A 23,051-nucleotide genomic window follows, 5' to 3' on the forward strand; every position below is an offset into this window, starting at 1 on the left:
AGTATATACAGCTTCAAAACATATTTATTTTTTAGTTAATTATATTTCATTAACTTTTGCTTTGTCCCTAAAATGCAAACACTTAAATAAAAATACAGAATACTTTGAATATCAAAACGTTGTATGTAAGGAGCTGTGGCCAGATCTCCTCGCTGCACTTGAACATGTCCAACTTTAGCACTTGTTGATTTGAATTAATTCTGCCCTGTTTCACCCCAAGAATTCCTCATGTTCGCTTTGTTCTTCCCTCCAACAAGCGCCTCACCTCTGTAAGCCTCTATATCCCCAAATCCTCTGGCACTATACAGTATAATAAGAAGTTTGACCATTTAAATATGCCAACAGATCCTTTATTCAAGCAAATATGATGAAAAAGTTTCACACAGTAGTCATTTTAATCAGTTAGTATCTAAAACAATTACTTAGTGTCTTAAAACAGTTACTGAGTATAATAATTAAAATAATAACTTAAAACAGTGACTTAGCATCTCAAATAATGACCTATTTTCACAAAACAATGAAAAAGTTATCAAAAATTATGATTTAGAGATCGTCTTTATCTTTGAGGTCCTTTGTCGAGATGTTCTGAAACCTATAAAATAATAAACATTTTGAAATGCTAACTCATTATTTTGAGATACTGAGTCATTGTTTTTAGAAAATTGCTTATTATGACTTACAGGATGTTTTTTTTTTCATCACACTGAAATGGGCTTGTATAATTATGAGTACATGATATAAAACAAACGATAATGCGCCATAATATACTTAATGTGGAATATTATTATCATTAATATTTAACGAGCAAATGCAACGTCTATGAATCACATCAATCAAATTTCGCACAAAAGGCACATCAAACTTAAAGCATATGAGAGTGTACTCTGTTACTCAGTTTCTTGCTGATTTTCAGGCGGTGCTTCAGCCTCCACTGTGTCTGCAGGCTGCTCAGGGGCGTCTGATTGGTCAGAAGTCACAGGCTGGTCAGCCACCTTTTCTTTTGCGTCTGCTGTTTGCTCTGAATCTGAAGTTTTGGGTTCTGCTGCAGCATCAGCTGCAACCTTCCCCTCACCTTTCTGCGCTTCCAACTTGTCTTCAAGCTTTTCCATAGGAAGAGTCTTAGAGACAGATTCTGCAAGAGAACAAACCTTTCGTAAACCTTCAGTCTCACTCATGACAAAATTACGCCATACTGTTGTAATGTCTCAGACGTCATTTCATTTCAGCCCTCTCACCCTTTCGCTTCTGCTTTTTGCTTCCAGTGACGGGGGTGTTCATCTTTTCCTTCGGGGTGTTTGGGCCAAACACCACATTTCCCTCTGCGTCGGTCCAATATGAAGTTATCCCCAAGTCAGGCGTTCCCTCTGTGACCTCCAGCTGAGAGGAGTAAATCTGGAGTTAGATGCCAACATTAAAAAAAAAAATCCCCGCTCTAATCAGAATTAACCTTCACACCATCCAAAGACTGATGTCCACTACTTACCGAGGACGTTCAGTGCGGTCAAATATCACTGATTGCCAAAGTGATCCAGACACACTTGACTACAAACAATGAAAACTTACATTCTTGTATTCACATGGTATTTCACATTTTGTTTCCCAATTCTTGGATTGCATCATATCCAATATTTAAAACTGATTTATCTCTGAAACTCTAGGAAGGATATTGCTTTACATTTATTATTGTTTTAAAACCAGTGATTCCCACGTGAACAAAGTAAGGCAAATGCATATGTTACTTTTTTAACATTTTTCATCTATTCTGTTCAAAATTATATGTAACTAAGCCACAGAGGCGATCAGAAATAGAGGAGTCCTGGAGATACGCAGCAGGATCTTAGCTTAGCACAAATACTGGACACAGCTAGATAACAAAATCTGCCTACCAGCACTTTCAAAGCTCACTAATTAACACATTATATCTTGTTTGTTTAATCCGGACAACAACTTGGTTTTACTGTGGGTCCATGCCATTGTTCCGACTGCCCATCACTCCGATACCCTTGTGGTCAGAAAAATGCCCAATTGAACTGAGAGCCCATTTGTTTGACAGCCTGTTATCCCAAAATCAAACACCCACTGCTCCAAAAATACATTCATACATAACCCTAACCTTAACCCACCAAGTGAGGCAAATCTCTCATGATTTTATTCTGACATCGGAAATTTCATTTTCAAAACAATGGTGGTTTGTTTTGTGGTCCAGTGGGACATTTTTTTGGACCATAGAGTAACTGCATGAGTTCATCCAAGAAGTTAGCATCGCGCTGGTTCCCTCATCAAAAAGCCAAAAAAGATTTTTCTATAGGAATTTGGATTAGGACAGAAAATGAGCTCTGTGGTGATCAAAAGTTTGATAGTCGCACATTTTGCTCAGCAAGATAATCTTGACAAATGAACACCATTTTATGATTTTTGAAGCAAAAATGCAATCAGCAGAAATTAAGAATGAACTACACCACGGTCACATGACTCAGTGTCACCACCACTACATGACTTCAGTGTGATAATGTTTATCATTCATGGGTTTTTATGTCATAGAGCAAAACATGAAAATCTTTCATTTCATTTCAGGCAAATAACCAAAAAACAATTTTAAAAAACCCAGTGACATCAAGGCAATGAAGGGGCAACACTGCATGCTCATTTCCGTATTTTAGGGCTAATTCCTGCACCACCGTATTGTCCAAAATATTTCCCACTGGACCAAAAGTCCATTTGTCAAACGGCCCATTGTCCCAAAAACAAATGCACATTGCTCTGAAAAGTAAAACTCTCAATTTAAAATAGCTTAAAATGTTGTTTGCCAGCTGTATGATAGTACCGTTGGTGACCAGACAACAAGGGGAAACAGCATTAGTTTTCTCTCAGTTACATTCAGGTGAGCTTGATTTTGTTTGCTCTGTTTGTGCTCATTTAACTGTGAGTTTTTTTAGTTCATATTTTCCAGAGCGTCATCAATCAAGCCCACCGTGGTTACTACAGAAGAGAGAGGGGCGGTCTCCATGCTGGTGGCTGATCTTCGGACGGTCCGAGTCTACAGAAATCGTGACTGGGAGTGGAAAAGGGAAAAACTGAAACAGCAGAGTGAGACGAAAAAGTGAAAGGGTGGAAAGTGAGACAACTCAAAGAGGAAGAGGAGGAGGAGGAAGTGGGGAAGTACATGCTTGTTTTTATTAGTCTCATCAAGAAACAGGGGAACAGGAAGTGACGCAATAATAACGAAGTGATCTAACAGTCTCCATTACAGTGTCATCGTTATCATCATAATCACAAATAAAGGAGGCATCATAATCATTAATGATGGACTGTGCAGGGGGTGTCATAACAATGGTGAATAACATAAATAATAATGAAAGGGGGCAAACATACAGTGTTCACTACAACAGGGAGACAATGGAAGTGATGGCGTGATCACAACATTCAAATGACTGTGAATAACAATAAAACAGGACTGAATGTAGAATCTGATGAAATGGCACTTTACAATAAAGGACATGTTTTAGCCCATTTGCAACATTTTGTTATATTCTTCAAATCATACTATGAATATTTAAAATCAACGTTTATACTGCAAAAGATCTTTAAGGTTGGTGTTTTTTTAATTTAGCCGTCCCAAAAACCAAAAACACAAGAACATCATGTTTCATCATCATCATGTTTAGCCAGCTAGCATAATACCTACAGTAGGTGGCTAGCCAAAGCTAACATATAATGGAGTGCTGCAGAATCTAAAAATGATGATGTTCTAGATTCCAACCAGCACTTGAACGCACCGACTTCCAAGATTTACTACACGGAACATTGACTGAACAAAATGACGACCTATCACTGTTAATCATGACTTTCTGTGTCTCGAGTATGGGTCAGGGTCAGCGAAATGCTTTCCATGTTTTAATGGTCTGGTCTAAAATAAACTGCTGCCTGAAATACAAGAAAAATACTGAAATCAGTGCAAAGTTATTATTTTTCTAACTGTTTTGCAGTAAAGTAAACATAATTTGCAGCAAATGGGATAAAACACGTAAAGACATTCATAATTCTTTTTTCCACATGAACCTCATGAGCTTTCCAGGACTCAGCTACACAACATGTCTTTTACCTTTGGCTTTCTTTTGTCAAGTAATATTAAATTAAGTAAGGTAAAATATTTTTTTTGTTTCCGCATGCCACAACTTTACACAAACAAAAACTAAGATTGCACCAGTTACATTTTTGAGTGGACATGATGTCACACAGGTATTTTGTTTTGTTTTTTTTTACGATCAGTTAGATTTGTGATTATTGGACCAAATGAGTACATATTTATCATTATGATTTTACAAGTCATAACCACACTTTGGATTTCTCCTCTGAACTGTTGGACATTTCATTTCAGATTCAGCACCTCAAGAGTTTATATTCTACACAAAACATCTAACACATCCTCAAGCCTTTTTTCTTCTTCCTTTAAGTGTTTCCAGTTTTTTTTTTTTCATTTATACATATTTACGACAAGATTTGGACCGCTTTTATTTTTTCTTGCCGCCCGCCTCTTCAGGGATGAAGACACTTACGGTGAAGTCCCCGCTCTCTGTGCCGTACTTGTTCTTCACCAGGATGCTGTACTTGCCAGAGTCCGACGTGTTCACGCCGGTGATGGTGAAGCTGGCGAACTTGCCCGACTCGAACTTGAGGATGCAGTGCTCGTCGGACGTGATCTCCCTGTCGTTCTTCAGCCAGGTGACCTCGGGCACGGGGTCGCCCGAAATGTTGCAGGTGAGATTGAGGGCCTGGGAAGAGGACAAACATGCAACACACACCATGAATATTATACATAAGAACAATTATATTTAGGCATGTGGAGTCACTATAAATAAATAACAAATATTAAATAATAATTATAATCATTTTTCATTTATTTGTTCATATATATCTGTATATATGTTATTTATTTATTTTTAAGAAAATATATGTACGCATTTTATCCATATAAATTACTATTTTTTGTATATATATATATATATATATATATATATATATATATATATATACACATTTTTCTATTTATTAGTATCCTTTTACTTTTAATGAACCCTAGCAGGACTCATGTGTGAGCATAGGGAAAAAAATAAGGAAAGATAAATGGATGAAAATAAATATAGCAAAAAAATTAGAAACATGCAGATTAAACAGAGCAATTCCTGTGCAAAGGATTAATAAAAATATATCTTAACAAATATATAAATGCATAAACATAGAAATAAAGGATTTACTCTTTTAATGGCGTTCCTGTGACTCCACATTAAAGTACACAATATCAGATGAGACAGTTTACCTTGCCCTCCTGTATAGTGACCACATCAGGCAGACCTCCTGCTACTCGAGCACGATCTGAAAGAAACAATGTTGACCTCAATAATTAATTACAACAGATACATTGCACCTTAAAAAAGTTTAAATTCTGTTAGAAAAGTTATCATAATTGCAACTATGATTGCAGTTAAAGCAAGACTGTTTTCTCTAAATTGTAGATGCTTGTATACATTATGACATTAAATGTTGTAAATATTTTTACTAGTACATAGTCTGCCTCATTTATTGCTTTATACGTAATCAGTGGAAGCAGAACTCTGTAAGAATTAAGTGAAAAGAACAAAGTTTATATGATCTGCCTTGTAGTTTTAGTCAAAATCCAAGTTGTGGCATTTGAAAGTCCATTATACAATATATCTAAACAATATATGAAGGACAGGTTCTTCTTCATAATTCAACAGCAGGCCTAAAATCTGTCAAACGTGAAGCCACTGTAAGCACAACGTCACTTACTTCTCTCTGCAACAGCAGCAGCTCTGTTGAGGGAAAAAAAAAAGAGGAAACAACAAATTAGGTCAAAGGTGCTGAGAATCAGAAGTGAAAGTAAAGGCTTAATCTTCATGCATAGTTCCTCATGTATTCATCATAAATACTGTAGGTTTAAATTTAGAAACAGCGTGTCTGTGAAAAACAGTAATGCAATGTTAGGTGAAGCGCTTAAGCATGTGTGTCAATAAGCTAATAATATTATAGTTACTGAGTAGTTAGTAACTTACTTGAGTCTCTGGAACTCTGCCATGGCGTCGTCAAATGCTGCAAAACAAAGAAAAGGTTGTGGGAGTCTGAATACGCTATTGTCTGAGTGATTTATACAACAAATTCAGCTTATTTAGGACACAAAAAATGGAAAATAAGAAAGATGAATTGCTATGCAAAGTCATCAAATGCCTAAAAACATAAAACCAGAGTGTCATTAAAATATGCAATCTTTGTAAGAGAGAAATTTCTAACGATGGTCTCACCTTGACCAGACAGCTCCACAGTCCTCCTCAGGCCACCTTTCCCATCGTTGAACTCGATGGCGTACTTGCCCATGTCTTTCTCTGTGGGCGCCGTGATCTGCAGCCACAGCTGCTCTCCCACCACGCCGCTCTTTATACGGTCAGAGAAGGCGATGGCCGAATCCCTGTCGGAGAGACGACACACACACAGCTCTGAGACAACACACACTGAAATATTTTCGAACAAAATTAGCTTAATTTCAGTCATTAGAGTGTCTGTAACTGATTCATCTCACGTACTTGTAGTGCCATGTCACTTGGAGTAAATCATTATAGTAACTGACGAAGGTGTAGAGTCGGATGCCCTCATCTGTGCTCGTGATCTTCAGAGGAGTGGAGGAATTGGCTGCAAATGAAATAAAAAATTATTTAGGGTAACTTAAAATGAATCAGGCACCATGTTGTTTGGAGACGAAATGTTTGTCTTCTTACCGATATAACTGAAAACTTCATTCATCAAGTCTTTGAAACCTAGAGGAGAAAAAGATTTGATCATCTCAACTCGTATATTTGCCACAGTCATCGGTTGTCTGAGAGCCTGTTTACACCTGATATTAACATGTGTCCTGTGGTTTTAAGTTTTAGCATACACTCAAACTGACAGTGATTATTTTTAGGTGGACCTTTTTCAAGTGGCTAAAATACATTTGGTTGCTGAACCTGTCCACAGCTGTTCAGTGTTTACCCTCTGTGCTGGCACATACAGCCCCACTTCAATAAATCCACACTCTCCCGAAGTGTCAGGTGTAAACAGGCTCTTATTGTGTGTCTCGGCAGGGGTCACCTTGATCTGTCAGATTCAGTTTGGAAGTGTCCTTTCCTCTGTCATCCTTCAGAACCACCTCATACACACCAGAATCCTTTTTGGAAATCTGACGGAGAGAGCAGGAGCGTCAGATTCGATCGTAAAAACAACACCGAACAACAAATATGATTTGTATTCATCTGAAAAGGCAAGCTTTTCTCTTCTGCTAAGGATGCTGCAGATAACACATATATGACGCAAAAGCAAAAAAGCAAACAGACAAACAAACATAAAAATCGATCATTAAAAAAACAATGCATTCTCAGGCGGAACGGCAAAACCAGAGGTGGCCGTCGGCCCATGATGACAAGAGATAACTGATCCCAACTTTTAGTCTTCTCCAGATTAGGCTGGCGGCATAATCCTGTGAGTCTGCGGGGGAGTCGCGCTGAAATGGGACACATGTGACATCATGTTTATATATGTTAGAGCACCTGGAAGGATGAATGCCATTCGGACAGACGTTTAGGGACAATACAATGGGATGGAACTGAACTTATGAGACGCAGAATGGAAAGGAGGGTTACATGAGATTTGAGAGAGAATTAAAACAGAGAAGAAGACAGAAAAGTTAGAGAAAGAAAATTGTATCAAAAAAATTTAGTGCGAATTAATTTAATGGCATTGTTAGCTTTTAAAAAATGAGATGTTAAATTTATTTTCAAGATGGATGTTGGTTATTTAGAAGGAAGCTTTGTAGGGGTTTCTGGGTTTAAAAAAAAAAGCTTAATTGGGTCGCTTTTGATGCTTCTCGACCCCAACTTCCTCCTCATCTTGTGGACCAACACTGAGGTGAAAGATGCCCAGAAAATGTGAAGAAAATCCACATATTTTTGGAGTATAGATATAAACAGAGCTGTGTGTTTACATTCATATATGCAAATGAATTCAGGGACAATTATACAGCACAGAAATATACACATATATGTACATAAACCACACTTCACACACTTCTCTCATGTTCTTACCTGAGCAATTTCCAGTTTCAGCACTCCCTCAGTGAAGCCGAGGTGCTCGTCTGCTTTGATCTCGCGTCCGTCTTTGTACCACACCGCCGAGGTCTCCTTCTTTATGTTGCCGACCTGAAATTCAACATGACATCAGGATGTGAAAAATGAACACACTTGCTGTGTTTTTTTTTTTTTGTTTTTTTTTTAAGTTGAGAGGTCATAAAAGTTCAGTCTCACCTTGCATTTCAGCACAACGCAGCACTCTGGTGTCACCTCATAACCCAAAAACTCGATGAAGTGAGGACCTGCAACAAACGTGGCAATTCCTTTGTAAATTTTGTATTTTGGGGGTTTGGACAGATGATCAAACAAAGCAAGACATTTAAAGACGTCGTCTTGGGCTCTGGGATGCTGCTTTTTGTTGTTTTCCAGGTGACACAACTAATCATTTAACCAGTAATGAAAGTTGTAAGTTGCAGCCTTAAACCCACGAGTACCACATGAATATTTGGGGATACCGGATTATAGCGAGTGTGCCATACCTTGCTTTCTGTGCCATTCTTTCCTCTGGAACTCTGATTCCTTCTGCAGCTCCTTAAACACTGTAAATATAAAAGTTGCAATTAAATTATATGATAACATCAGTGTTTGGAAACAATGTTGCCAGTTTGGACTGAAAAAGTAGCCCATTCATCATAAAAGTGGCTCAATTGAATACTTTCATTTAGGTTAGTGTTTTTCTGTATATTTGGGGTTTTTTATGCTTCAGGTGATTCTACAGTTCAGGGAGTTTGGGATCGACCGATTATCAGATCTAATATTCCACATTTTTACAATCAGAATCCATGTTTTGTTTTGTTTTTTGTTTTTAATTATCCAACTGGCAATATAATAAATGAATGCAGCCGCGTCTCTCTATCTGTAGTCATCACTCTGTGGTTTAACTCACTGTCTCACCCACAACATTATCTGATTGGTAAGAGCGTATATCAACACTGAAGGCTGCTGTGCAACAGAAGAACACAAGAGGAAGAGTTTTGTGTTGATATTTGTGTTCTTCTAAGGATTATCATATTTACTGTAAATGCACACTGGTTCCAAATATCAGTTATTGGTTTCCTTGATTACTAATAATCGGCCTTGTTTTATCACTGTAAATGAAAAAGTGAACAGAGGCGTTTTCAGGTCTTTTATCACAGAACTATGACAGAATGGTGACTGGAAGAAAATGTTAAACTGAGGCATCATTTTGGTTTTGGTGGTCAGGGCGTGAGAGTCATTCATGGAAAAACTGACAAATGATATTTTTTAAAAATCTATAAAATCTACCTAAAATCCGGTCATCTGTAACTTTGCAATTTTCTGGTCAGTGTGACTGAATCTTTTGTCAATAACGTGTCTAACATGACTGATGTGGACATGTGCAGGATGCTTTTATATATCGGCGTCTGCTTTGATCCTGCACAGGTACATTTACAAAAGCTTATTATTGTATTGCTGTATTCAAATACTGAAAAATAGCTTCACTTTTTGTTGGTGGTAACTACTCAATCTGGCAACATTGCCTGGGATGCTCTTTTACTTTGTGTTTTCTGAAACGTTTTACTGCCCTCCAGTGTCCAGAACATAAAGTTGCAGAGCTCTGCATTACAACTGTATGTACTGGAAAGGCCAATATATTTGTACTGAATAAGTAACAACTGATTACTTGAACGACTTTAAATAATTAATATTTCGACGCCAAAAACTAAGTCTTGATGCAAAACTCTCACTGGACTCCAGTTGAATAGAATTTCTGATTAGGAGCATCTTCAGGACTGTTTTGTTTTGACTGAACATACCGTCTCCTATCAGGACCAAACTGGACTGGTTGGTGGCTTTCCCATCCTGCAACTGGAAGGTGAAGGTGCCCTCATCTGCCGGGGTCAGAGACTCCATGATCATCTCAATCACACCAGTGTTCTTGTCAAAGTTCATCTTGTATTTCTGCAAAACAAAGACGACTTTTTAAACATATCTATATGTATATATATAAAAAAAAACATAATTTCCAGATATATGATGAACAGAAATGACTGAGGGTTCATTTCCTTTTTTGTTCACTGACCTCCCCCTGAGAGAGAACATTATCATTGAAGACGTAATCAACTTTGGCGTTTGCCGAGATCTTCTCTGCCTGCAGCCAAAAGCGAACTCTTCCCTTCTCCAGCAGCTCCACAGCCAGCTCTGACTTCAGGGGAATAACTAGTGTGAAAGGGACGGATGAAGAAAGAGAGCTCAAAGAAACAGTCCGGTCCATGACACACTTACAAACAGCTGTGATGGCACGCGATGCTGATAAACTCACTGGGAAATTTGTGGTCATGACTGATCCCCAGCAGCCTCTTTAACTCTGACAAAGACGGGGGAAAGAAATTCATAAACAAAGACGGGGGAAAGAAATTCATAAACAAACTGAAGTCATTTTATTACGATTACCTCTTTAAAAACATTATTTTCTTCTGGATGTTGCAACCTACCTTCCTCAGAGAGGGTGTAGCTGGCTGAAGCGCCGTCAGTGTGGGTGACCAGACAAGAGTAAATGCCGATGTCCTCCTCCCCGGGAGCGTTGAAAACGGCTTTGGACCTGCAGGGAAAACACAGTATAACTAGAGGAGTGCAGTCAGCAGGGTGCAGTTCTGCACCAGGCAAGAGATGGTGAAGTACCTACTGCAATGTCACCGCAACCGCCAGATGGAGTTTTACAAAGTTTTTAGTGTAGTATGGTCTAAGTTTTCTTTAAGAGTCATATGATACTAGTAATGATCCTGGGTTAATCTACCCAGGTAGTGACAAAACCAGCGTCATCTCACTTGTTTCCCTTGGTCTCTAAGGTCATGCGGGAGGTTTCTGTCATTTCCTCGTAGTTCTTGGACCAAACAAATTTGGAGTCGGGGGTTATGTCGGCGCACTCGAAGTTCAGGGAGATGACACCGTCGTCATCAACGTCCACAACTATCTCTTTGGTGCCTGAAACCCCACAGGAAATAGTGTTAACAGCTTGAGACAATGAACTCACAAGCTATTTGTCATCAGCAGTTTGCCTTTGTTCTCACCTGGTTTCGTCAGAGCTGGCACCGGCTCTGTTACGTCTGAGACTTTTCCAACACCAGCTTTGTTCTGAGCGCGCACGCGGAACACATAGGTCTCTGCTTCCTTCAGATTCTTAATCTGAAAATTTAAAAAAAAAAAGAATAATAACCAGATTACACACCGACTGCTGCTGCATGTGAAAATTGATCTCTCAGCCGGATGATGGCGACCTTGATGTACGTCTTCTCCGTAGCCTTAGTGTTGACTCCCCTCCAGGCCTCCTCTGGTGCGTCCGCCTCCTTGATGTCGATGTAGAACCCGTTGACTGGATCACGGCCCTGGTACACAGGTGGTTTCCATAGCAACGCCAGAGAGTCGCTTCGCACCTCTCTTATCTGCAGGTCATGAGGAGGTCCTGTGGTCCAGAACAGACTCGTTACACACGCAGGCTAAATCAGTGGTTTTCAAACTGGGGTCCGGGGACCAGCAGGGGTCCTAGAGTGGGTTGCAGGGTCTCTCCAGTGAAAGGAAGACAAGAATAGTTTAACTTTTAAGTACTCAGATGGGACTCATAAAGACAAACTTGGAATAACTAGATCTCCTCCTCAGGCCCAAAGATTACACATCATGTCTATAAAATATGTCACAAAATCAGCTTTTCATTTTACTGATCAGTCATGTCTCATCAGTCAATCCAACAGCAGCAAATCACAATGTGAGCAGGAGGAAAAGTTATGTTCAGGACTTGAAACACAGGTGTAGGAGCCTGACTTTGAATTTTTATGTTTTTTTTTGCTGCTGACTTTATGTTTCTTTTAATAATTGGTGGTTTCTTGTTATGGGAATAAACTAAGACTGTCAATATGGAAAAGAAATTAACTTGTAAGAATTTTCCATTGCCTTTAATAGTAAAGGTTTACGTTGTATATGCATTGCGTTTCTTATACTATTATTTACTAATGAAAGTGGACACTGTTGCATTTCTCTCATTCGACATAATTATAAGAATCTGGTCTGAATCAAAAGGCAGGGGGGTGGTGGACATGCAGCAAAGGCCCAGGGCTGGAATTGAACCCAGGCGACTGCAGTAAGAACTCTGCCTTGATACGATATATATTATATAAATGTTTTGTTTTTTTGTTTCTTATATGTGACATCTTTCGTCTTATAAGGTTTTTATGCAACTTGCAAGATTTCAGATTCACTAATTATTCCTCTAAGTTTCATTTTGCATATATCTACGAAGGATTTGACTTTCATATATAACTTATAACTTTCAGATAAAAGATCTGTTCATGAGAACATACTCTCAGTAAGTTAAACTTGAAGTCTAACCAACCTGGCACAGCAATGGTCCACTCCTCACACAGGAAGGTGTCACTGTGCAGCGACGGGATGCCGACACCTGCCATGTTGCAGGCTCGCACCTGGAACTGATACTTCTTGTTCTCCTTCAGGTCAGACACCTGGAGACAGACGGACATGAAGACAAACACTTGTTTATGAAACTGTCCTGTAGGTCTTTAAAATCAATTGTATTTGAATTTACCATCAGCTCACCCTGTAGGCCCTCTCACTGATAGACTTGATGTTGGCCTCATGCCACTTCCCCGGCACGCCATCGATGACCTCACGGTAATCCACAAAGTAGCCGGTGATGTCAGCACCGCCGATGAAGGTGGGCTGCTTCCAGGCCAGCACCATGGAGTCGCGCACACACTCCAGGACAGTGATGCCATAGGGTGGAGCAGGAGAGGCTGAGATGACAGAAGACTCAAATTAACACCAGAATGGCTCAGTAGGGGAACAGGATGAAGTAATGGGAAACTGAAGCAACACAACGAGGTGATACTTTTAAATCCAAAACCTTTTTTTTTACACCTTCGACCGGCTGGTTTAATTTTTCTGTAATCTTTGAATATCTCATAAAATTGCCTTTCATGAGTTTGTAGATGCTGTGGAGCTTCAGCATCCCATTACTGAGAACCTTTCTGTTTACAGCAGGTATTGGCCGCATTACAACTCACGTTCTTCCATGGCCAAAAAAGACGTCACTAGATTCTGTATAAGTTTAAAAACAATAGTGGGTGAATACCTGCTGCAAACTTTTTATATCAGGCATTTGTATTCTGACTTTTTTTTCAACAAACAGTTTAAGATTTTGGGAAACTGACTCTCAGCAAGAAAGTGGATTATTTCCCAAAATGTCAAACTCTTCCTATTAATTAATATGGTTAAAATAGTTAAATATTACATAAAATCTGTGGCAAGAAATTTTTCAGTAAAGGACACTGTGATTTCTGGGACTTGGATGAAGGAGTGGCTGTGAGCAAAAGGCCTCTCGAAAAGCAGGATCATGTAACATGGTGATAATAAATTGGCCTGTCTTACACAAATAGTCACGTGAACTTGATACCCTCCCCTATTTAGGGGTGAGAAGTTGGTCAAAGTGCCCGAGAGGTGGACATCTGAAGATTTACACAGCGAGCTACCAAAAAGGGCTCAGGCCACAAGTGTCCTGATCTTGTGTTGGTTGGATGACCCACTTTTCAAGTACAGGGTGTGATTAGCTGGCTCCTGCCATGACATACTTATGTGTGTTTGTGTGTTAAAGTGCTGTGGGTACTTCAGGTCCTGAGGTGCCAGGTCACTGACACTGAGCCACCAAGTGAGGAGGTTGTGGGAAAGTGGCGAGCAAAATGTTGACAAGCGTGACTTTGCTGAGTTAAAGTTTGGTGGTGTTTTACAACGACTTACCTTTAATAGGAGAAAACCAGTAGAGCACTTCAACAACTGATAATTATATGACAGAAACAGTAGTAACAGTAGAACCTCACAGAAAGACTGACACCATGACATACAACTGTCATGAACATGTCTTTATGAATGTCTATTACTGTTGTCTAAGTGTCATTCGGTCCATTGTTTCTTTTTAATGCAAAGTTGAGATTGCTTGAGATGTCTTTGCTATGGCAACTTGACATTAATCAAGACAACATAATCTGTCATAACATTTAAAGACATCTTAATAACAGGTCCGAAATGTACCACTGCCACTGAGGTCAAGGACATTATTCATGACACTGTTTGAAAAGCATTTGGCAGTGTAATAAGACTTAATGACATTTTAATGACCAGTCCAAAATTTATTACTGTAGTTAAGGTTAAGGAAAATATTCACAGCCAAAAATCAAAACCAACCACATATGACAGTTTAATGCAATGTCAAAACATAAAGCTAAATAGTTTCTTTAAATCTGATAATTAAAGTAAGTCTGCTATGGCATGTTTATGACAGGTTATGTTGTCTTGATTAATGTCAAGTTGTCATGATAAAGACATCTCTAACAACTTTGCAATAAAAGAAAACATAATTAACTGAATAATAACAGCAGTCAAGCATCATGTCATGTTATGATAGTGTAATGACAGTCCTATGACAGTGTAATGGCAGTCTTATGCATACCCCTTCAAACAAAGTGCTACCCATCCTTCTTTTATTCCTCAGTAAAGCCAGGTCAGAATATAAGTGTGGGGAGAGACATTGATGGAGAGTTGATGAAAAGATTTCCACCTCTGACTGGTGCTCACCTGACGACTCTCTCCTGGGCCTCGCTGTCTCCCGATTAGCTGAAGAACCCACAGAGAACTTACGTGCCTGTTTGGTCTCAGGCGCTTTGACTGTCTCTACAGCCTGATCGTGAGGGACTGGGGCTAAATGTGCATCTATGTCAGTAAGTGAGTCAGAAACTGAGTCTGACACAGACTCTGAGACCAGCTCTTTTGCCAGGTCAGGGGCCCAGGACACGCTGCCTCTCTTGCCCCCCTTGCCCGTACTCTCCATGGGGTCGGGCCGTGCGAGGCCCGAGCCAGCAGCCCCGGCCCCCTGCCTGGCTTCAGTGTCAGCCTGAGCTCTACTGCGCTTTTGCTTAGTGTCAGGGGGGGACTGGACAGTTTCATGCGTGCCCGTCCAGCGTGGCCTGTGCTCGGTTAGTTGGCCCACGTTACCCCCCGGCCCCATCTCCGGCAACACACCATGAGGGATGCCGCCCCCTACAGGAGTTAGCAGAGAAAAGCAGAAGAGGCTTTTTTAAAAAAAAACAGGCCGTTCACAAGATCCTCTCAACCACACAACATTCAGAGAGCAAAGAGAAAACAAGCAGAAACAGAAAGCAAAATTCAGTACATCAGATCATCAAATACAATAAGATGTCTTCATCTGACTGGGAGGGAAAAATGAAGACAAGATGACCAACATGTGACATCCGTGTGAGAAGGTGAGTATGTTTCATTTAGGATTATGAGAGCATGCAGGCGAGTGAAGCAGAACTGCAAATGAGTGTGGATGTGCAGGCTTTGCACCAACCCTTTATGAAAAAACACTGAGCTTTAGTAACACTGCCAATGGATTTCATAATCTCTTAGATTTTCACTCAAAAGATGAAATAATTGGTGATATAATTCATATGAAGTAGTTTTATTGTTTGCAGCTGTTACTTTTTGCCCTTCATATTAACAACTCTCAGTAAGAACTGTGACTTTTCTTAGATGAAATGTACTGCAAAGGAACATTACTAACCCTGTTGCATTCTTGTAACCAAACATAACAGAAAACATTGTTTCCTGACAGCATTATCAATATTTCTGCCTGCATGACTGTGCAGAGAAATACATCGGCATTTTTACTATGAGTGTGTTTCATAAGGGAAAACAGAGCATGCCGCTCAGCACAAAGCTGGCCAGTGAATGAGTGGCATCCAAAGGCTGAGAGTTATGTTAGTTATCATAATAATGCAGAGAGACTTTAGGGAACACATGCAGGAGATCAGAAAGAGCGTCGGATTGGTCTGTTTTGCACAGCATATGTTAGGGCTGGACTCCAAATTAATGTTACAACTTTCTGACTTTTAGTGGAATCATATCTTGATAATATAAAGATAAGGTGGAGCTTCTCAGGAAACTAATTTACTACTTATAGATCTTATTTTTGTGCAAAAAGGATGAATGATAACAGCTGAAAAAAACAGCTTGATCGTTATTTTGTGATAAATCATTACGGGAAAATTACCATGATTTCATTCATATCGTCCAGCCTTAGTATGTTATTTATACAATGTTGCCAGATCTGACTGAAACAAAATTTTTGTCCATGCGATCAGTTTTCATTATTATTAGGTGACGGTTACAGATATTGTTACATTCAACATATAAAAAGTTTTACTTTATGTGAACAGATAAAAGCTTTTACCAGTGATGGTATGTAACTAAGTACTTTAGTTGCACTTAATATTTTTACTGTGATAATGATCATTATTTGCCTTTTGGTAAGGATGAGTGTGCATAAGCCTATTCTATTTGATTATTAAAAGAAAAAAAAATAGAAAGGACACATGTACCAACGGTAAAAGTTATAGGTACTTAACTCAAGCAAAGTTTCTGAGTACTTCTTCCACCGCTGGCTTTCACAAGTCTTAAACTTATTGTGTTTTCTCACCATGTGTCTACTGAACTCAGTGCCCTTTCAGTCTCAATAATACTACCAGGCACTGGAACACAGCATCATTTTCTGTCAGGAGAAAACACCCAGATGATACAAAAAAAGGCCCCAATTATCTCACACCGCCCAAACACAATTTTTATCCACCCAATCCTTCTCATAAAAAGTAGGTCAGTCTGGCAGCACTGTATGTGCATGATGTAAATGTGTATTTTGAACTAAACTCAGAATTCTTCATATCTTAGTAGTACAGTAATTAAAAGCCTTTAGTAAATACTCGATTCTGATTGGTCAATTACAGTTTGTTATTTCTGTGTATCAGACCATTGTTATACAGAACAGATTGATGCTATGGACAGCTCTGGAGAACAATACAATCATTGCTAAATCACTAACATCATTTTAAGGTTAATATTTTGTGTCAAATTATGTATATTTTTTGGTACATAACCCTGTAACAAGCAGGATGATGTAACTGAGCAGATCACTACTGTGAAATAAAGCCATAATTCATTTTAAAATGAATATTCTGTAGCACGAAAGTTTAATTCACAATAATGACCTGCTCACTGTACATTATCCCTTACATATGGAACAGAACAATACCACTGCCAGGTTAGCTGTTAAAAGGTCAAGACAGAATTCAGTGCAGTTTGAGGGTACCGGTGGGGTGGGGAGGTGTGCGTGTTGGTACCTTCAGCACCATGTGGGGGGTTGCCGACACATTTTGTGCCCAGGGTAGGTGGGGGAAATAGGGGGTGGTGGTGGTGGTGTGATACCGGGCTGGTTTGTAACCACCGCTGAATTGGATCACGCTGACCCAAATTAGAGGAAGTCTACAAGTCCTGACCCTGACCCTGCCTCAGGCTGTGCAGGGAGGAGGAGGTGGAGGAGGAAGAAGGGAGGAGGTGTGTGGAGAGGGGTGGATGTGGCTGGACGGGGGTGGGTGGGTAGGTGGAGCACAGAACAGTGCAGAATAACGTGACAGGGTGACAGAGTGGAACCACGGTGAAGAAAGTGTGGAAGTACAGACAAAGAAGTGAAGACAACAGCTATAATATTTTAACTAATCATCAGTCTGTGGTGTGGCACATTTCAGGAGTCATTTTGTGCTGAAATTTTATCTTTTTAGTCACCTCACATTACACACAGTAACAGCAAAATGAATTCAGAAATGCAAGCTTCAGCACCAACAGCTGATTCTTACACATTATTAAATTGATATTTTTTTTACATATACAAACAACGGGATAAAGTATTTCCTGCATTATCTTCTCGTGTTGAGAGATGAACCCTCAGTTTTACTCACCAATAGCAGCCTTCACCTCCACAGGCTCAGACTCCTGGGAGAACTGGCTGATCCCTGCTGCGTTCACTGCCCTCACCCTGAATATGTATTTCTCCCCTGTCATCAGACCGTGGCAGATGAACCTGCAAATTAACCAGCAAACACATTTCTATAAAATGGCCTTCATAAACCTTGGTTAGAAGAGAGAGAGAGAGAGAGAGGAGTAATTTTACCTGGTTGCATTCACAGGCTTGTTGTTGCATGGCTCCCACTCATTGCTGCCCACAATGCTTGCCTCGATGTAGTATCCCACCAACTCTTTGGCTTCACGGGACGCTTCCCAAGACACAACGACTGATGTGTCTGTGTTCCTGGTCGGGACAACTTTGCCTGGGGCAGATGGGATATCTGTGGACCAGAATATTTGACCTTTAATTGACTGATAGCTGAGCTCTTATGATGCATGTGTGTATTAGCATGAAAATCCTGTCACTGCTTATATTTTTCCCATAATCACCTCTTAGATTTTATACATAAACTATATACTATGTTGAAATATGATCTTATCTTCCTGTCTATTTATTCTTTGTTAATATGTGTGAGTCTTGCAGAGATAATTAAACCAAAGTATGTTATATATGTTTATAGTATGTTAGTGCGTGTGTTTTCTGACCAAGCTTGTCTCCAACAGTGGTGGCCTCAGTCGGGTCAGATGGCTCGCCGACGCCGGCTGAGTTGCAGCAGCGGACGCGGAAGCTGTAGGATTTCCCCTCGGCAAGATCAAACAGCGCAAAGCGAGGAGACTTGACCGGGATCTCTGTGTTCACCCTCTGCCAGCTGTCTGTGCCCGACACACACTGACAAACGAGGATACAAGGACAAGATTTTAATCAACAGGTAACATGTAGGAATATCATTCAATCAAAAAAAGTAGGATCGAATAAAATTATACAATATAAATGCAGTAAAACAAGTAAATATAATAAAGATAATAATGTTAGGTAGGTTTTAAGTTTGCGTTAAAAGAAAATGTTGTTGAATAGGTTTAACTGACCTTTTCCACATAATACATGACACCCTCAAGGCCTTTCTCTCCAGGTGGCTTCCAGCTCAGCACCACATAGTTCTTGGTTGCCTCCGTCACCTGCAGGTCAAGAGGTCTGCCAGGAACGACGCCCTCTGATGGTCACCAGATAAACAATCAGATTCCTACACGCATCTGGATGTCGTGGTGTTAAAAATGATATTTCATACCTGCAGGCTCCTCCTCTGTGACAATGATTTGTCCAGTCCAAGGAGCAGAGGTACCTGACAGCAAGTAGACAATGATCATCATCAGTTTCTATCTGTTTCTAACCAGAATTTTGTTTCTTTACGTATGAGGAGACAGATTAATGGCTGCAGCAGTACCTCTCATGCGGGCGCGATCAGCCGGGTCCATGGCAGCCACTGGCTCGGACACTCTGGACGGGTGACTCATGCCACTCTTGTTCACAGCACGCACGCGGAAGATGTAGGAGCGGCCCTCCACCAGGCCAGTGACGGGGAAACGGGCGAACTTGACCGGAGTGTCGTTGCACTGGATCCAGTGGGTGGTTCCAACCTCACATCTGGAGACACAGTGCAATACTTTGGTTTTTGTAGGAATATCTTTAGTTTGCATTTTACTGGTGTAGATTTCAACTACTTTATATACTGTTTGGTAATTTAATCTATGGCAATGCATCATGGTCATTATATGTTTGTAGCATCGCTGTCTTGTTTTCAGCTTTGGGACATTGCATTTTTCAGCTAATCCAAGATGGTTTTTAAATAGATTATTTATCTTAAAGAATCCTTAAAGAATCATTCAGTTTATCAGAAAAATTGTAAAATTTGTGGATACATGGTTTTCACTGGACAGGAAGGGTAAGAAAATCAGGAGCTACCAAGAGAAAAAAGAGCCATGTGCAAAAATGCTTTTTTTTGGCACTGAAAATGTTTTGAAATGTACGTTGAAATGTTTTAGTATAAGGTGAAATATTTTCAGTGTTTGATTTTGAAGGAATGCAAAAGTAATCCAATAGTATTCAGATTAAATTAATCAAAAAGAATCCAATGGATTATTACTACTAATGCTACTTATTAATTATAAAAATTGCCATAGCCATTCAGTAACCGACTACATTTTAAAGTAATCTGTCCCAGCTCTTGTGTTAGAGTCATAACAGGCAGCAACATATTGAAGGACCTGTCCACAAAGTAGCCCAAGATGGAGTTGCCACGATCGACAGCTGGCTGCTTCCAGGTGACGATGATGTAATCTTTATTGGCATCCAGACAGCGGACATCAAGAGGGGCACCAGGAGCTCCTTCAATCTCAGCATCGGTGTCTAACGCAAACAGTAACAACACAGTCTGGGTTGTCAATATGAATACACATACACACTATAAAGAAGTTTGTTCCATTTATTTATTTATTTTTAACATTTATTCACTTTTTTGGTGTATGTGGTTGTGTTAAAGTGAGCCGTGGCCTGTGCTGAACTGTGTGGCTGCGGGGGCTCGATGCCAGGAATGTTTCTGGTCCTCAAGTCAAACACAAGCCGAGAGCGATCAGCGGCAGGAGGACAGAATTAGCAGTAGCCGTCCCCGGAGTGAAAGAGGATAAGAGAGGTGACTCTTAAAGAAACATGAGGGTAAAGCCAGGGCACCTACTGTAGTGACACACTACATACAAGAGCTGCATCATGAAGTGTAAACAGCATGTATTAACTGGGTACATGTGTACATACAGTCTGTAGCCTGTATTTTATCATCTGGCACCTTTTCACATCATTTTTCTGAGAGTTTCTGTGACACCAATGTCTATAATGCATCATAAACAGGCTTATGATGTGTTATAAGCACATTTTAAATTACTTATGAGGTCAAGTATCTTAACATTTAATAATTGCTGGTCACTCACTGACAAGTCTCATAGTGTAGTATAATTCTTATAGTTGTTATTAATTATAAACATGTTATAATGCATTATAGTCACACTTATGAGTAATTAATTAATTAGTTATTTGGGTGCTTTAAGTGAAGTAATGAAATTCCCTATAATGAGATAACCTTGCCATAACCTTGTTTCTGGTGTTTCTAACTGAAGGAAAAAGCCATTGTGAAATCAAATAGGCTGTATGTTTGATTATAATAAAATTAATTAACATTACTTTCATAAATGCACTCCTGCTATTCTTGACATCTTTGAGGGTTATGATAGTGTAATATAGCCTTCTAACAAATGTCAAAGATAGGAGTTTCAATGATTAATCATTAATCAATTAATCATCATTAGGAATGTAACCAATTAAGACCAGCAATAGACCAGCAATTTAGTATTATGATATTTGACCTTATAAGTCATTATAAAAGTTTTATAATGTGTTGTAACTATAATTATACAGTGTTATAAGCAGATTATAACGCATTCTAAGTATGTTTCTAATGCACTGGCTTCATAGAAAGTGTTACCAATACATTTTAAAGTTGTAACAGATAAAATTCTTAAAGCAGCAACTGTTGAATGACCACTGTGAGATAAGGAGACAAAACAGGAGGAGGAGATAATTATAACCAAAGAGTGTGGTCACTCAAAGAGCAGGAAGGAAACTGGGCAGCCTATTGTTTCTCCTTGAGGCAGATATTTACAGAATTTCTCTGCGCTCACAGCCAGACTCATTCCATAGCTGAGCTCTCTGAGAATAGCCCGAGTGCAGCCAGGATCATATAGCGTTTTTGTTATGGAGACTCTACCTGGCCCTTTCTTTACTGGGCGTCCCTGAGTCTATTTTCTGGCACGTACACGCTCAACGTGAAGAAGCTGGGGCTTTAAAGGTCAGATTGTCTCCGAAGGCAGCAAACATAAGCTTCGCTGACCACTTTTTCCATGGTATTCAAACAGATGCCAGAGGGAGTTGCCACTCGGTGGTGTCTCTATTAGAGATATCCTATTTAAAACCCCTCACTCACAGTTGAACGCTTTGACTATTAAACGTGGTATTGTCATCAGGTGCCAGAGGACGTGCTGTTGTGACTTTAACCTTGATCTGATGACATACTTGATAAAAACAAAGCTGAGGGAATCAGGCTGCATTAAACTTGTGTTGACAGCGAACATGTGGGGAAATATCTTAGATGCGTAACATTTAATAGAATTAAAGGCTTGAGGACTTCTTCTATGTATGCATAAAGTGAGATTAAAACAACTGTTAGTGTGGCCACAGATGAGTCAGAGATCAAAGTCCTCTGAAAGAGTCTCAGGTTTGGTGACAACCTTGGAGCAAGATTCAGTTATCTTTATTTTTTGCTAGTCACAGTAAATTTGGGGCACGTTCATAGTGAGCTGCTCCAAAACACCTAATTCACAAAAATGCACTCGGCTAAAGGTGTAATATGTAGGAATTGGGCGCTTGTTTCATTCAAACGCCAAACCATTGACATATTAGAAATGGACAACGTGACAGCTCCCCAGAAGTGATGCCACAGCATCCGGATCACCTCCTGGTGGCGAGCTGCGGTATAGATCATGAATCCTGCCTCCTCAATGTTATGAGGTGGGAAACACATGAAGTACACATCAACTAAATTTTGCTAACTGTAGCTGCCGTGAACTAGCTACTCCAGTTAGCCATTCAGCTAGTGGTCCAATAAGCTCACTGGAGAAGGAGTTTTTCAGACCTGAGACAAGGGGGACCTATAAGGGAATGCTAACAGGAACTGGAATGGGCACCAGGTCCAGAACTTGGTGAGTGGGTGATAGAGCCGGGCTCAGCAGGAGCTGGACCAGGACCAAACACAGAAATTTAACTTGTCTTAGATTAAAAAAGAGAGAAAAAATCAAATTCAAAAGAGGAATGATTGTATTTTTCTGTTAAATAATGTTTAATGTTTTAATACCACTTTCTACCTCTTGGGGTACGAAGTGATACATGACCAAACAGACTGCGGCTAGTGGGTTAGCATGCTAACTTAAGTGAATATGTCTGCAACACATAGACAACATAGACTTCTCGATGCGTGTATGTTTATGTCTGTGAATGGTCAAAACTATACACAC

General features: G+C 39.7%; 1 protein-coding gene across 1 annotated transcript in view; it reads right to left on the reverse strand.

Annotated features, from left to right (window-relative positions):
* Window positions 1-4,350: 4,350 nt before the first annotated feature.
* The window catches only part of myom1b (myomesin 1b), a 29,614-nt gene continuing 10,913 nt past the window's right edge, over window positions 4,351-23,051 (reverse strand). Inside the window, exons 11-38 of the mRNA XM_084746731.1 lie at window positions 20,199-20,340; window positions 19,379-19,578; window positions 19,223-19,276; window positions 19,023-19,147; window positions 18,642-18,825; window positions 18,202-18,376; window positions 17,990-18,111; window positions 14,838-15,236; window positions 12,744-12,940; window positions 12,523-12,649; window positions 11,414-11,598; window positions 11,207-11,321; window positions 10,964-11,120; window positions 10,631-10,737; window positions 10,459-10,503; window positions 10,219-10,355; window positions 9,953-10,097; window positions 8,654-8,713; window positions 8,349-8,416; window positions 8,130-8,243; window positions 7,141-7,228; window positions 6,789-6,827; window positions 6,597-6,702; window positions 6,318-6,481; window positions 6,072-6,108; window positions 5,809-5,831; window positions 5,318-5,373; window positions 4,351-4,772 (exon numbers count right to left, since the gene is read on the reverse strand). Of these exons, the coding sequence (XP_084602857.1) occupies window positions 4,512-4,772; window positions 5,318-5,373; window positions 5,809-5,831; window positions 6,072-6,108; window positions 6,318-6,481; window positions 6,597-6,702; window positions 6,789-6,827; window positions 7,141-7,228; window positions 8,130-8,243; window positions 8,349-8,416; window positions 8,654-8,713; window positions 9,953-10,097; window positions 10,219-10,355; window positions 10,459-10,503; window positions 10,631-10,737; window positions 10,964-11,120; window positions 11,207-11,321; window positions 11,414-11,598; window positions 12,523-12,649; window positions 12,744-12,940; window positions 14,838-15,236; window positions 17,990-18,111; window positions 18,202-18,376; window positions 18,642-18,825; window positions 19,023-19,147; window positions 19,223-19,276; window positions 19,379-19,578; window positions 20,199-20,340 (3,632 nt within the window). The 3' untranslated portion in view covers window positions 4,351-4,511. The remainder of the gene's footprint in view (window positions 4,773-5,317; window positions 5,374-5,808; window positions 5,832-6,071; window positions 6,109-6,317; window positions 6,482-6,596; window positions 6,703-6,788; window positions 6,828-7,140; window positions 7,229-8,129; window positions 8,244-8,348; window positions 8,417-8,653; window positions 8,714-9,952; window positions 10,098-10,218; window positions 10,356-10,458; window positions 10,504-10,630; window positions 10,738-10,963; window positions 11,121-11,206; window positions 11,322-11,413; window positions 11,599-12,522; window positions 12,650-12,743; window positions 12,941-14,837; window positions 15,237-17,989; window positions 18,112-18,201; window positions 18,377-18,641; window positions 18,826-19,022; window positions 19,148-19,222; window positions 19,277-19,378; window positions 19,579-20,198; window positions 20,341-23,051) is intronic.

This window comes from Lutjanus erythropterus, chromosome 21, assembly GCF_056507025.1.
Source record: "Lutjanus erythropterus isolate fLutEry1 chromosome 21, fLutEry1.hap2, whole genome shotgun sequence".
NCBI classification, from domain to species: Eukaryota; Metazoa; Chordata; class Actinopteri; order Lutjaniformes; family Lutjanidae; genus Lutjanus; species Lutjanus erythropterus.